General features: G+C 39.8%; 1 protein-coding gene across 7 annotated transcripts in view; it reads left to right on the top strand.

Moving 5' to 3' along the window:
• The window catches only part of DENND1A (DENN domain containing 1A), a 363,162-nt gene that overhangs the window by 315,194 nt on the left and 32,038 nt on the right, over positions 1 to 15,930 (top strand). For 5 of the 7 annotated variants that reach the window (XM_044992540.1, XM_044992536.1, XM_044992537.1 and 2 more), the window contains 2 exons: positions 8,151 to 8,210; positions 13,065 to 13,153. In XM_044992540.1, coding sequence (XP_044848475.1) covers positions 8,151 to 8,210; positions 13,065 to 13,153 — 149 coding nt within the window. The remainder of the gene's footprint in view (positions 1 to 8,150; positions 8,211 to 13,064; positions 13,154 to 15,930) is intronic. The other 2 variants (XM_044992539.1, XM_044992535.1) reach the window with 1 other exon arrangement.

Genomic DNA, 15,930 nt, shown 5'->3' with positions numbered 1-15,930 from the left:
CGTACTGGTCTGAGTTGAGGGAAGACCGATGATAAAAACAAAGCTTCAAAAACCCAGTTCTGTTGAGGAGGAAAAAAAAATCCCTCCTACGTATCTCAGTGAGTGGGCTCCCAACTGTCTCGTGGCAGCGGGGGCCGTTCTGGACATTGATCGGGGTCCTTGGTTTGATAATGTGGAATGTTCCAAATAGCTTTATTGATCACTGTCACTTTGGAGGTACATCAGGAGGTACCTATGTTGGTGTCATGCCAAGCACACTTACGGGCCCACAGAGGGGTGATCTTTTCTCTGTATTGCCAAAGGAGTGAGAGGGTTGTATAAATCGTTCACTTCCTCTCCAGTTGTTATAGTGGGAGCTGCCTGGCTAGAAACATTAACCAAGGGAATTTTCTCATTCCCTCTCATTAAGCTAATGAGAGAGTTTAATTGCAACTCTTTCTCTCCGTCATCATAGGTTCATGGCACATCTTTAGGACAAGCCGGGTGGAGAGGGAGGTGCCACCTTTTTCTGTATCTCTTTACTTGCTTGTGCTACCCTTCCAATCCTCTAACGTGACTCAAGGAAGGAGATCTCTGTTTAAAGCACAGAGATTTCCGTTCCTGACTTATGAATTAAAAATATATGTAGTCCTGTCATCCCAATTTGAGCTCTGCATACGAAAGTATATATAAAATAGTGTATGTGCTACTGATAATAAAGCAGTTGCCTCATAGATTCCACCTACTTTCCTTACTGAATCTTTTTTGGTTCAGTACATTTTTCAGTGTGGTTATTGTCTCCATTTTTATTGAGTGTCCAGTTCAGGTTCCAAAATCACCATATTAGAACCCTTCTAAAGAGAGTAAGTGTTCATACATTCAGAACAGTCCATCTCTTGCCCCAGTGGCTGTCTTTAAAACACAGTAACATTTTCCAAAACCATCCTACGTGTTTGAGACAGCCATGATTTTCATGTATAAGAAACTCTGCTGTGGAATCCATTAAACATACCTCCTCCCCTTTCCTCTAGAATTAGAACTTCTGTGACTGTGAGCAAACACTTCTTACTGCATGTGCCAATGAGCAGAATTTGTTTTGTTTACAGTTACACCCTGCCTTTGTCCATAGCTTTTTCTGGCTGCACTTGTTGCTGCAAATGAAATAACACCTCTAATCTACTGATAAAGGCTCTGTTTTCAATACCATTTTTGAAGTATAACTGCTTTATTGTAACATATTCCCAGTTATAGTTTGAGATAATATTCTGCTCACTAGCTGTTAATTCACACATTGAAAATTATTTTTTTGTTTAAAAAGTTTTCCCTGGTGTGAAAAAAAAAAAGTTATACTGTGAAAATACCATGGATGTAGTATAAGTTATTTTATAATCTATTTGGCTATATCATTTTTAAATATGTGCCCTTTGCACTGTAAATATTTCTAAGAATTATTCCCAGGCAGCTTATGGTTTAAAATGACTTGTCTAATAATTAGTAAATCAACGCCCACTAAGCATCTTAGAATTAGTTTTCTGTAAAGTAGCTTAGTGTCTTGTCACTTCAGAAATGTTTGGAACAACACAATTAAGAAAATATTCAGAATAAGAAAGTATGTTGGTAAATAGAGATGAGTAAGAATGTCCTAATTTAGACTTTTTTCCCTTCTTCGGTACATGCATTCAAGAACATGCCTACTACGGTAATTTAGCTGCTTTTAGCAATGCAGCCATGCGCTGTGTTGTACCCATTCATCCATGCAGCACAGGTAATTAAGTTGATATTCCAACACCGGTTCCCCTACTGACCTTTGAAACAATGTGTTTTGCTGCATCAACAAATTAACTTCAATCAGGGGCTATTCTAGTAAATATGATCTTCATATACTATGAATATACTTACTTATCCCATCCTGGTGACAGATATTAACATCAACATTAAAAATGAAGCTCTGGCAAAGGGCAAATAACTGTTATCTTCTGGTAGACCTGTATGTCAATTACTTTCTATTGCCCTTACTCTGTTCTTTTGTGTTGTGCTTTACAATATTGATTTAGCAATAGTAGTTACTCGTCGGTGTGAAAGTCTCGGAAACCATGCTGCCATAGATCTGTGGTCTTGCTTTTTCATCTCAACAATGACCAGAGGAAAGGTTCAGAGATTAAAAGCTTTCTTACACAAAGCTTATTTAGGATCAGATGTGTGTCTGTCCTAGCATTCCACAGCGATCTGGTTTTCCAGCAGCATTTAAGTGAAGGAGATGAATTCTGGATCAGGCTGTTGGGGCCAGGCTTTGAATTGCCATTGGTTGGGTTACAGTTCTGTAAGTTATGACATATTGTTATAAACTGATTACTCCTGAGGAACCTCAAGGAAACCAAAAACTCCTAAAGCTGAAGTGACGTTTTCTTAAAGTGTCTTAACTTTTTAATTGTAAGAACTATTAGGTGTGTAGAATAGGCTGCCAGGGGAAGTGGTGAAAGCCTCACCACTGGAGCCATTTTAAACTAGACTGGAGAAATCACTAGAAGTAGTATTGTAAGGAGCAGTTCTTCACTTGCAAAAGTATGGACTGTTGTTGATGATCTAATGGGCCTGTCTGTCTCTAATAAATAAATGTACAAAGAAGTAAGCTTAATCAGTAAGCTCTGGAAAAGCACTCACCATAAGAGCTGAATGGTTACGATTTAAGCCTATATTTAAAATTAAACTTCATAAATAAGCCCTGTTTAGAAAACAAATAGGGACTTTCCAACATGGGACTTTGAGTGGAACAGTCATTCATTGGTGGATCAAAAGTAAATGGTGCCAGAATTCAATCCAGTCAAAGTGCCCCCTTCTCCTACAAAAGTGCTCACGGAACTCCCGGCCCTGTGCTACCATCTCCACCCCAGTTCTTGTGGTACGCTCCACCACTGCTTGTGGGTGTCTCTCAATCATTAGAGCCAGACTTTGGAGTTCAGAGACCCCCTCCCCAGCCCAAGGTATGGCTTCCCATATCCTGCCTTAATCCATTCTTGCAGGTATTGTGGGAACTTTGTCCCTACCTACCCTGCAGTGGGTGCTGACCTGCTTTGTGGCTTCATTATTCCTGGAATAACTGCCCCTGGAAATAGAGCTTCCACATCCGTGTTGTTTTGCCTGTTCAGGAAACTATATTTAGGGGTATTTGGGTCCCACCTTCTTTAGAAGGGTACTTTACTGTTCTGTGTTCCCTTCCTTCCCCTCTTTGCCCCCCCCCCCCGACTTGTTCCAGCATAACATGTACTTTGTATACTGACTTGCATATAAGCAGGCCTCTAATTTCAATAATAAGTCAGTGCCAAATGTGTGCTTTGCATCTTAAACGTCATGCGTGCTTGTGAAGCTACTTTTCTCATTTGGTGTAGGCTTGGTGCTTTGCTCTTTCCCTTCCTCTGCCACACCTCTCTTCTTCCCCCTGTGGCCTTTGAATTTTGCCCTGAATCTCTTGGCTTATACAGCAATATATATGGTAATTTTCATGTTCACTTGCATGGATTTTGTGCTTATCTCATGGAACAAAAATGATACTTGCACACAATGTGCATTGGCTTGTCTCAAATCAACCCTTGTTCTAGCCTTAGGCAATTTGGAGCATTCTAATGGAATACTTTCTGTAGTCTAGGGAAAGAACAAAGCTTCCTCCCCTCCCCCAAGGACCTGCATCACAGCACCCATCCTTGACCAAACAGTAGTTGGTTGAGATTTCCTCTGGAGTCCGTCCGTGCTGCTGCTCATAGGAACATAAGAATTATCATACTGCATCAGACCAGGGGTCCATCTCGGTCAGTATCCTGCCATCAATACAGGGCAGTACCGGCTGCTTCAAGCAAAGTGCAAGAAAGCTTGCAGTAGGCAGAGAGGAATAACCTGCCCCCAGGGAAAGTTTCCTCCTAAGCCCCAATAGTTAGAAGTTGGCTCATCTGCAAGCAACTGTACATCTAAGCAGGCCAGACACTCCCTGCCCTGTTAGTACTACTAAGTGCTGTGCTGTCTGTAGTCAAACTTCATTCTACCTGCCAATGAGCCTCAACCCTGATAGGAGGTACCAGCTCCAGAGGTGGGAGAGACAGTAAAATCCTTGTAATCTATTCAGGGTTTCCTTTCATTGGTGAAACTGGTGTCACCTGGAATGAGGATGATGGGTGTCCACTGGGGAACTGGGCTGTGGCCACCAAATGCAAATGAACAGCCATCTAATGGCAACACAGTGATGAATCCATCCTGGGTTGGCTTCCAGCAGTGACTTAAGGTCCTGATCTAGCAAAACTTTTGCACATGTGCATAATGTTAATAGGAAAAGGGAAAAGGAACTAAAGAATGTAATGAGTAAAACAAAAAGGTGCAGAAAAGCAGAAGGATGAATGAATGCTGGTGCTGAGGGGAAAGTATATTAAAGGAGGAAAGAAATGCTGGAAAGAGAGTGCAGGCAACAGTGGACGTAACATTAGATTTGAGCTTCCAGCATAATATGGTATTAAAAAAAGCCGATGTAAATTGCCCAAACAGAGAGCAAGGGCCAGAAAGAGGCAGACAGTGGGGAACCTCTTTAAATAAGCGTTGCAGCTCTTGTGATTTTATCATGAATCTTGCAATATTTGTGTTTTTCTTAAGACCCCAGATCCTGTAGTCAAATGATTTAGGTCAGAATCTCTTTTTTATTTTTTAAAAAGTAAGATTCTAGCCCTCAGAGACTCTGAGAAGAGCTCGAAAACATTACCCAAGTTCACCCTAATGACTCAGAGGCTGGATGACAAATAAAGAACCCCCAACATTTCCTTTTTTTTTTTAATCTCGTAATTTTTAAGCTATTTGCATGATTTTTTGAGATCTAACTAGTGACTGTTGAACAGAGTTGGCAATGCTGAAATAATACTAGTGATCTATGACAGACGGAAGAATTAAATTATTTTTGCAAATAGCCAAGAAAAGAAAAATTAAATCATTTACTATCCACCAACTTCTCCAGTTTCTGCTGCAAGGGAATATCCCGGATGCTGTCACTCCTCTGTGTGCTTCCTTTCAGAGCCTTCTCTGCTGCTTCTCCGATTTGTAGGTGGAGATTCTACAGTGTGTGTTAATAATTCCATGAAGGAAAAAGGGGGTGCAAATAATGGTGCATCCTCCAGCGTGATTGGAGGGATAACTTTCAGGTCTTTATAAAAGGAATTAAACCTGCTTTATTGCCATTGCCTTTCTTTGTTAGCAAGTGACAGTATGAACGGATAATATAATGAATCCTGTCACATTCTCTCCGACAAAATCACCAAGTGAGTCATAAGGGTGGGCAAGTAATGTTCAGTTGTATGTGCCTTTGCAATGGCTGTGATCAATGTATTGATCATCTCAGTAGGAGGTAATCCTCAGATGATGTGTGGTCGGTCCCTCTCTGAAGGTGTTGCCTGTTTTTGGAAGATTTAACAATGTAACTGTTGGTTCTGGCTCTTCAGCTGATGCTATTGATGCCATAGTCTTGCAGTGTTTTCTCCGAAACTTGCCTGGGTTTTGCTGTTGCAAGGCAATTCAGATACTAAACCAAAAAGGGTTTCCATAATAGAATATAGTAAAGAAAGGCGGCTGGTGAAAGGAACTAATTCTGAAGAAGTGGTAGCATCAACTTCTATTGAAAATGTTGCCTAATATCATTTTACTGACTGACTTTTTACTTTTGGTAGATGAGAAATATTAAACCAATTTTGTTTTAAATTAAAACAGCCCTGGTAAATAGAATTACTGACCTGCCTAACATCCTTCAATCTGTGGCATCAGGAAGACACTAAGATTTCCTAAATCACTGTTCCACCCTGGCAGTTCTGTCATGTACTATTCTTTAAGTTTTCTACACAAATAAAAAGCAAAACATATATGCAGGAGGCAAACAGAAATGTAAGCATAGGAAAAAAGGCAAGTGATATAAAAAGAATACTCTAGCAATCACACAGTGTTGCTCTTCAATGAGCCAGAGGGTCACTAAGTAAGGTAGTAAATGCTGTGCATATGAATAGGAAAATAAATTGCAGAAGGTATGAAACTGCTGCAACCTAATAAAAAATAAATATCCCAAGCTCTGTGAAGGAAGTTAAATATATTAAGGCAGCACTTCCAAGCCTGAGCTAATGGGGAGGGAAGATGAGCTGGTGCCCCAGGCTAGTCCCAGGGAGGAGTTGGGTAGAAGAGAGGAATAATGAATTTTGGCTAGGGAAAGAAAGCTACGTGAACCTGGAGCCGTCACCTCACTATGAGAATCTCTTTGTTCCCATGATGACTTTTATTGGAAGCATTTGCATGGATGGACTCTGGCATCAACTCCCCTGCCCAGACTTCTCTCTTCTCAATGTAAGGAGCTGACCCATGACAGTGCGTGCTGCCTGGCACCTGAGAACCACTAACGGCGCCCGAGCCCATGGCTTCTATTGATTGGGAAGGGTTGGAGCAGCAAACAATAAAGTAAAAATCAGCAAATGCAAAATGTGTTTTTTAAATATGTTGAATAGGAGCAAGAGAAGAGAAAAGAAGAGTGTGAACAGAAAAGGGCTGGATTGCAGAGCTGTGCCAGAGGATTGTGTGTGGGTGGGAGTGTGGGGGGAGGAGATGTCCATCTGGAGTCCAGAGCAAAGGGCACTCCAGCAGAAAGTTAAGAACTGCTGCTGAGATAGAGTGATGGAAACTTTGTCCTCATTGAAATATACTAACCTGTCTAAGTAGACTTTATTTTTGAATCTGACTCCCCCTGCCTGTATGTATCCTTTCTCCATACAGTTGACAGAAGTCTTGTCTGCAGAATGTGTGGCACTTTTCAGGTAGTGATACAATTGTTGCTATTCTCCCTAGCAGACATGTATAGAAATTCTTGTATTCACTTCATTGCAGGCTTCTGTTCATTTCTCTCCTAGCCCATATATATTTGAGCAATCACTAGAAGGACATTCCACTCCAGTTTTTGTCAAATTCTCAGCACTAAAATGCACTTGGAATTTTGGGGGTCTTTTATTTCAGCTTCACCTCATATGGTTCATTTGAGTCTCAGTTCTACAGAACAGTAGGGTGCACACAAAATCTTGCTTGTATGAAGCTTATTATTATGCTATGTAATCAGAAGCAGCGGAGTAGGAGTGTTTCCAGCAGAGTTACAGCAGCAAGGAATTGGCCAACACAAAATTTAAAATTGAGGGGACCAAAATAGGCACCTTCAGTTAATATACTGACCTTTCACTTCTGGAGACGTGCGTCTTCATTCAAAAGTGCTGACGACGCTGACAGATTCCATCCTAGTCCTTATTTGTCCACCTCACTAAGCTAGCACACAGACTTGCCCTTCCGTAGTTTTTGCTCTGAGTTTGACCCAGGGCCTGGTACAGTAGGCTGGGGTTGCAGGTGCAGTGACAGAAGTAAACGTAGAAAGCTTGCACAGCTCCTGTCCATTCTACTCCTGGCACCTAGCACTTGAGCATGTATTCAACTTCAGGCACGTGAAGAGTCCAGTTGATTTTAACAGGTGGTCTACTCAGCCTAAGTGCATTATTGGTTCAAGGCCTCGGTCACACTGGGTACCGCTACACAGCAATTAAACACCCATGGCTGGCCGGGGTCATGGGACTTGGATTGCCGGGCTGTGTAGGCACTTGGGCTGGAGCCTGAAGCTCCGGGACCCTGTGAAGGCCTGGGCCAGCTGTGGCTGTGCCACAGGACTTTTATTCCAGTGACGTACCCTAAATTTTCTGAGCACTAAAATTGCTCATGGAATCTTAGGGAAGAAAAGCTAATTATAGCATCAGTCTCCAATTTTCTATCCTGAAATGTCATCTAGAGTACTTGAAATTACCAGTTATGGTGCTCCTTGATTATCCTCAAGTCGTAATACATTTTGGACAGTCTAATCTAGAGAGCTTTGTGTGCTGAGCTTGAACTTACACCTGGGAGGCAGACATGCGCCCTTACCAATACAGAGCTCTTCTACTATTTCTTTCTGTTTACTGGTCAGGACAGCATTCCTGTGTTTGAAAGGTATTGGCACCAGTTGGGGTGAGTATGAAGTGGGGTTAAAGCACATGCTATTGTTCACGTGGACTGCTATTGATACAAAATCAAAGGTATTTTCATGTGCGGTGATTATATTTTAATGTACTGATTACTAAGTTTCCACTTTGATACAGCAGCAAAGAGTACGTCCACCTCGGCCGCCTCCTCCAAAGATACAGCGTTCATCTAGGCCCGTGAGTAGCTGGTAGTTTTGCCTCACTGCCGCAGCTTAACACTGCCTGAATCGCTCTCTCAGTAGCATTACTAAATCTTGGTAGTTTGGACTGTTGAACCTTGCAAAAAGCAACATGGGAATTATACTCCTAAACTGCCTCCTTCTCTGCTGTGGCACAACCTTGGGACCTGCATTTTATTCTGCTTTTCCTTGACAAGTTCTGCAGCTGTAGGTCAATTCTGCTGCTGTTGTGTGATATTTGTTTTTACTCTTGGGGTGATTATTTAAACCAAAATCCTTCTAGGCTGACATAAGTTTTTAGCCAGTGAGCTTTTGAAGACTTGCACTAAACTCATAAATATGAATGGAAGCAAAAATCTGGCACTAAGTTATTTATTTTCCCCAGGTCTTCCTGTAAATGCATTGGGATTGATTGTTAAATTTTTCCTCCCAGAGTAGGTGAGTTGGATAGGTCCAAAGAATAGGAAATCTGTATCTGGGCAGTACTACATTGTGCCCTGTATAGAAATGTGCATAATATTCATTTAAAATACTAGCTGGAGATCCATTTGATTATATATGGTATAAAAAATTTCAGGCACCAACATCTTGGTAAGACCAAATGCCTTTTTTACAGAAAAGCTACACAGAAATCAGTGCAGCACCTGTGTTAGGCAAGGAAATGTTGTCTAAGCAGTTTTCTATTTTAAACACTGATTTGTAGCCATACTGTTGCATATTAACTATTCCAGATGCCTTTAAAAATGGAGACTGTGCTAGATCTGAGGCTGTAACTGTTATTTACCAAAGGAAATAAGTTGGTGTCAGTTCAAGCTGACAGTTGTTTTTGCAACAAACTCAGAGGGTACTTAATTCTGTTTAGAATTTCTGCCCAGCGAGCATAATTTCATCAGAAGGCAAATGCTTTCTCTACTTGCTTCCTTATATATCTATATAAAACAACCTAGCAAGTTTTCAAATCTAGTCTTGCTAAAACTTGCTAAAGATGTTTAGTCTGTGTGATGTGCAGGCAAGCAGGTTAACCAGTGCACTTGGGTGTGGGTTCACTTTTAACCTTCAGTGCATGTTCCTAAGTTTATATTTAGATGGCATGTTTTTTTCTTTATAACTGTGGGTGTGGCGCTTAAGAGTCATTGTTATGGATTTCTGCATTGTACACATCCCTTCTACATGTATAAAAGGCAGTGCTAACTATGCTTATGCATCTCCTTGAATGTAATTGATACCGGAAACCCTCCAGGATATGGTACACAGGGAACACATTTTCCCCTTATTCTTTCTAAAACCAGAGGTCCCCTGTAGCATTTCACATTCCTCTTGTTCTGCTCTAGGCTGGTGTTGTGCCATCAGGCCATGCAGGGACTTCTGTGGACAAAATGTTTCTGAACAATATTGCTTCAGTTTGAATAGTGTATTGCATCAAAGCAGATCTTGCCAAGTCTGTTTAAATCTCTCAGATGTAGTACATTAGTAGTCCTCAGTATGATGTGTTTGTGTCAACTGTCTTTGCTCCCAAAGTGATTGATAAAACGTTAGAAAGTAATAATAAAAGCTCCTGTTGCATTCAGCAGCCTGTGCTAACAAATGCAACTGGAAAGCTGCGTTCATCAGGATGAAAATCAAGATAAATGTATATGATTAAAATAGCTCTTAAAGTATTTCTAGACCTTTTTTTCTAGCAACCATGCATAGCTACAGCAAGTATGACTTATACATCGTATTTGCATGTACGCAGAAGAATACAGACCTGCTGTAATGTGGCTTTAAATGATAAGTGCCTGGCGGGGGAATATAATAATTAGTCTTTAAAGTTGACTAAATCCATAGATTATGTGTTTATCAATACTGTTGTTTTGTTTTTAATATATAAAACACACTTTTTTAGCGTAAAGAATAACATTTTTCACAGAGTGCTTTTCCAGCTCTGTATCTTAGAGCATGTTGCAAAGGTGGGTATCAGGAAATGACTTGCCCAAGGCGGGGACTCCAAATACCCTGATTTCTGTGCCCAGGTCCAACGCCACACAACACTGACTGCCCTTGCCTGCTGCCAGGAAATACTGAATGCTTTATCCCAATGGTTTTCAACCTGGGGTCGGCAGACTTATGCCTAAGGGGTCCACGAAAGGTGGTTGTTACCATAGAACAGTGGGTTTCAACCTGTGGTTCAAAGACCCTGGGGGGTCCACAGACTAAGATTTCCAAAGGGATCTGCACCTCTGTTCTAAATTTTTTAGGGGGCTGAAAATGAAAAAAGGTTGAAAACCACTGCTTTGTGAAGATGCTAGTTAATGGCATTTTCAAGGTAGGAATGTTTGTAGCATACATCACTGAGGCAGTTTGAAATAAAAACACAGTAAGGAAACATATAAGAAATAAGCTTTTTATATTTCACTTTTGGGGAATGAATGTGACACCTTGACAAAGGAACCATTGTTTATAGTGAGCACAACCTGTGGGCTGGAATGAAACTTCTTTCAATTAAAGAAAAGTACTTCAAATGTTGAGTAATTAATATGTAAGGTGAAGTAGGGAGTATTATGTGCAAGTTTAACCCTTCTACAGTAGGTATTTACCCTTTCTTTCTCATACACGCTCTCATGCCATCAGATTTTCTAGGTGCTTGTGCATTCAGTACACATTTAACCCAGCCTGCTTGGATATATACGGCTTCAAATCCAGCAAGGAATTGGCTTGTTTCCTGACTTTCCCCTGCAGTCCCCCTAGAACAGTGCTCTAAATCCTTCTTAGCATTTTTCCCCAGACACTGCTGGGCTGGTAACACTAGAGGAGCCATCCAAAGTCATCCCCCCTTGAGTACCACCCAAAAGGTGAAAGTGTTCACCGCATGATGACAAGCCAGCTTTATGCATCATCTTCCAGCTCAGGCTTAATTAAACAGCTTTCTTTCTTCCTTTCTCTCTTTCCCTCTCTCTTTCTCTCTCCCTGTATCCCTCTTGCTTGCCTCTCTCTCTCTCTCTCTCTCTGTTTTATCATCCCTAATGAAGCAGTCTTCTCCATCGATCCCGCTGATTGCCAGCCCATTCTTTTTGTTTGTTGGCACTGAGCCATTCAGCTGCACTCTGACAGCTCAGCTCGTCTAATTAGCTCTGTTGTTCTTTTCCCCATGTTTCACCACGTTGCAAGTTCAGTGGAAGTTGCCACAAACTTAATCCTTCCATTCCTGCCATAAATTCACATTCTTAAGTTGCCTTTATTGTAGAAAGGAACAGTCTTGTGTGGGGACTGATCTTCTAGACCTTAACATCTGACCTTCCTATAAGCCCTTCTTCTACCCCCCACGAATAGCGGCAATCTGTCTCTGAACTTCTCCATCATTTCTGCTGCACACTATTTCCTTTGAAACAAAAATTCAAAAGATAATTCTGCTATTATCTTATGCATGTCTGTGTCGCAAACCCTACACACAGGGTTCAGGGTTTTTTCCTGCTGTGGAAATTAGAGCTTTATGTTCCTATAACCATACTAAGGGTAGGGGTATGGGGGAGGAGAAACCATCATCTCTCACTGCAAACAAATTCACCCATCATCCAAAGAGCATTTAGATTGTAGACCTTTAACAGCTTTCTGTGTACTGCAGCTATTAAGAAAACACAAGCTTAGGGATGGCAGAAGTTTAGTTGTGTTCTGTTCTTTATTTGGGGACTTTGGAGTCTTGCTGAAACTGATGTTGGGCTAAGTCAACAACTTAGAGTTTTGTTATGAGAATAATTCTTACATATGAACAACTCCCATTGGAGAAGGTGATTTTTACCTTGTGGCCCTGACCCTGCAAACCGTTACGTATGCACTTAGCTTGACACATGCAAGTAGTCACATTGACTTCAATAATACTGCTCATGCGAGAACAGTTAGGCGTGTGTGTAAACGTTCCCTAATCTGAAGCTTGTATATTTCCTGTTCTCTGCTGGCAAAAAAAAGCAGTTTCTCAGCATCAGAAGATGATAAAGTGGTAACTTCAGATAAGACTAATAGAAACTGTATATCAAATATATCATCTAATTGCAGAAAAACTTTAGATTTTATTGAATGGCTACTGAATAAAATTCACATGCAACTCTTCAGTGTTTATGGAAACACAATAATATGTTTTATTAAACTGATTAAAGGAACCAAACTCTTTATGTCATAATGGAAATTGCTAATGCTTTTCATGCTTTCACTTTTATTTTCACTTCATTTTTTTCAGTGCTGTCTTCCCTACACAGAAGTGATTGCTGTAGAAAGTCAATCAGTTTATTACAAACAAGCAAAGAAAAAGAGTGTGGTTTTGGAGTTGAACTCTGGTCTCCTGGACATTGTGCAACAAAATACAAGGCTTTCCCATTTCCATTTTAGCAATTAAGTCTTTACATGAAGCACAATTTGGGGACTCAGTCAGAAGATCTAGTATTTGTTCATCTACTGCATGCAGACGTGAAATAAACTTTTAGTATGTGGCTAATACCCATAAGTCAGGGTATTGACCTGACTCTTCCAATTACTCATATCTTCAGTATGATTCCAAACTGACAAAAGCATTTACATGACATAAGTTGAACCATTTTAACCCTTAGCCGAGACGTCTAAACTTAGATATAAATTTTCACAAGTGCCATTACTTTAGAGTCCTTTAATGATATGGGTTACTATAGTTCAGTTTAATACAGATTTAATTATAATTTTAGTTTCGCACAGAAATATATAAATTTTCAAGAGGGATTCTGAATGGAAGCAATGTCTAAGCTGGCAGTGGATCAATTTTTGCAGATTTTATGTGGAATGTTTCTATTGTTTTGATGCTTGTTAAGAGTATTTGATGAAATGTCTCTATTGTGTGTGTATATAATAGGTTCGTCCTCCAAGACCTCACGTTGTTAAGAGACCCAAGAGCAACATTGCTGTGGAAGGGCGAAGGACTTCAGTTTCTAGTCCAGAACAGTAAGTATTTTGTTGCTGCATTTCTCAACATCTGCCTGAGCATGTAAAGGGTCTGGGGTTTGTTTATAATTAACGCTGGTCAAAGAAAGGAAATATAGTTTCACACACAAATTCAGAATTTCAGGGTAATTTTAATTATGAAACACAACAGGTTTTCATTTTTTAAAAATTGGGGCCAAATTTTAGATGAGAGAAAGGAGTTTAAAAAAAACTATTTTTTTTTTTAATTTCCAGGGTTTTTTTAAACCAGAATTTTTTTAAAAAAAGCGTTTTATGAACATTTTTAGTTTAGAAAAAGACTTCATTTAAAAAAAATTTCAATGGAAGATTTTGACCAGCTCTATTTATAACCTACCATCATTGAGTAGCCTTGCCTAGGAACCAGGGAGTTTTTTTATGAACAGACATTTAAGGGTGGTTCTGTATGATTGTTGAAGTCCTTCTGTCAGTTGAAGCTCTACAGAGAGCCTTATAATTAGGGTGACCAGACAGCAAATGTGAAAAATCAGGACGGAGGGTGGGAGGAAATAAGAAAAAGAGCCCAAAATCGGGACTGTCCGTATAAAATCGGGACATCTGGTCACCCTATATATAGTGAAGGCTTTATAGTGCACAATGTCTCTTGTTTAGTAGCTAAAATTTCATAATCTCTGTAAAGTTGATTGAAAACTTCTCTAAATCACTTCTTTAAATAAGTTTCATTCCTGTGCCTGAAGAATATCACATATAAACAACACACAGGCATTGCTTTCCAGCATCTTTTGTTGTTCAAAACAATAATGCATCATCTGTTATCCTGAACAGAGAAGGTTTTGCAGATTTCTCAATGAAAGCTACCAAACAAAAGGACTTCATAAAAGACAGAGATTTGTTGAGTAGTTGATTCAGTCTGAATACAATCTTTCCAACCTGTAGTTGAACAATAGGCCACTAAGTATAAACCTAAAGAGAGAATGGATATCCCTCCTTACTAATGCAGCCTAAAGAACACTTTCAGGACCTGACAGATATATTTCATTAGCATACATATCCGACTTTATTTATTTATTATTCATTTTTATTCAGCAAAGTATTAAGAATGTAAATGTTTACATCATCTACAATTACAAAAGAAGTAATTATGTGGCACTTCTGTTTGCCTACCAAAATCTGCCGCTAGTTTGCTGTACTTTTGAGTGTCTGAATAAGCAGGTTGCCTTATTTCGGTGCAGAATTTGGGAAGCTGAGGACTGGGCATATTGCCAGGGGCCACTGATGTTAGGTAGAAAAGGATGTCTTGGAAAATATTGCCAGTGTCAGGAGAGAGTGTTTGGCACTCACCTGGGGAACACTCAGGCAGCCAGGTAAGAACAGCAGGCACTAGACTGAGAATGTAAGTTGTCTGAACCAAACTTACAGAAAGAATTAATTTATATTTTTTGCCCTTGGAACATCTTTAATTATGCTCTTGAAAAGTGGACTTATATTTTAGAAACTGAAAGTCTTCTATCTTTGCGTTCCTATCCGGCCACAGTATTAATAATCATTTATGTCATGTCCCATCTATATTATTTGTTTGCTCTCTAATCTGAGGTGACTGGGTATCCTGGCAGTGAAATACCTTCAGTATTTCAGGTTGCAGATAACTATTAAATCTGAAACTATTCAAAAACATGGAACAAGAAAACACTTAGCTTCTGTAAACTTAGTTATTTTCAATTCTGAAGAGAGAGTTAGTGTCATCTCAAATTAGATACTTGTTTCACTTTTCCCAACCACAGCAGAATGGGGAGGTATTTAGCAGTTTGCGTTCAGCTGGAAATAACTGGTCACTTCTAAACTGAGCCACAATCATCCTATACATTTTATAGTGGAATATGATTGCCCTCTTGTGGAATAGATTGCAAGCCAGTCCTGCCAAGGGTTTGTAAGGTATATATGGTGCTTCCTGGGAAGGCTCGCCTTGCAAAAAGAGTATAGTGTTCATTTTTATTTAAGGAAATGTATTTTGTGAATCATTTCATTAACATGCTGATTCTTGAATTGTTGCATGACTAATAGGCTACAGGGATAGGATAAAGGAATTAGTGTAACCACCATGCATATTTTGTAGTAAGGATTACACATTTTTGGATTAAGCTGCCTGACATCATTCAATTTGACCTGCTTCTAAACTTTATTTACATTTCATGTTACAAAAGAATCAAAACTATATGAGATCAGGAAATTTAGTTGAAAAAGCTCACCAGTATTTTACACTTATACCCACCAATTAAATACAAATTACCATTTTTTTCTAAATTTTAATTTTTTGTAGTTAGTTTGTTAGAGATTCCAAGTTAGTTTGCTAGCGATGCCTAAAAATTCAACTATTGAAACTGGACAAATCACTAAATTGCCGTATTGTGGAAATGGCTGTGAATGCAAACAGTATTGATGACTCTTTGCAGGGATCTGACCTGTTCTTTAGGCACGTGCACTGACAAAGAATTACATGTTGGCATTTTACTCTAAGAGGGTTTTTTACTTTTGTAAATGACCAGCAGGAGCTTAGGGCTGGGAAAGGAGTAGCTTCTAGTGCTAGTGACATTTGGTGTACGGTGCCAGTATTTTTCTGAATCTCTTTCCGATCTGTCCTATCTTCAGTGTTTCTCCCAATCCAAATGTCATGTCACAATAGCAATTAGATGTATTTTCATTCTCTCCTGTCATCAACTTTAGCTGGCAGGACAAACTGCAGCAAATATAGGGCGCCTCTGGCCAGCCAGTTAATACTACAATATTATAATACACCAGAC

This window comes from Mauremys mutica, chromosome 18 (genome assembly GCF_020497125.1).
Source record: "Mauremys mutica isolate MM-2020 ecotype Southern chromosome 18, ASM2049712v1, whole genome shotgun sequence".
Lineage (NCBI taxonomy): Eukaryota > Metazoa > Chordata > Testudines > Geoemydidae > Mauremys > Mauremys mutica.
This window is presented reverse-complemented; position numbering and strand designations above follow the sequence as displayed.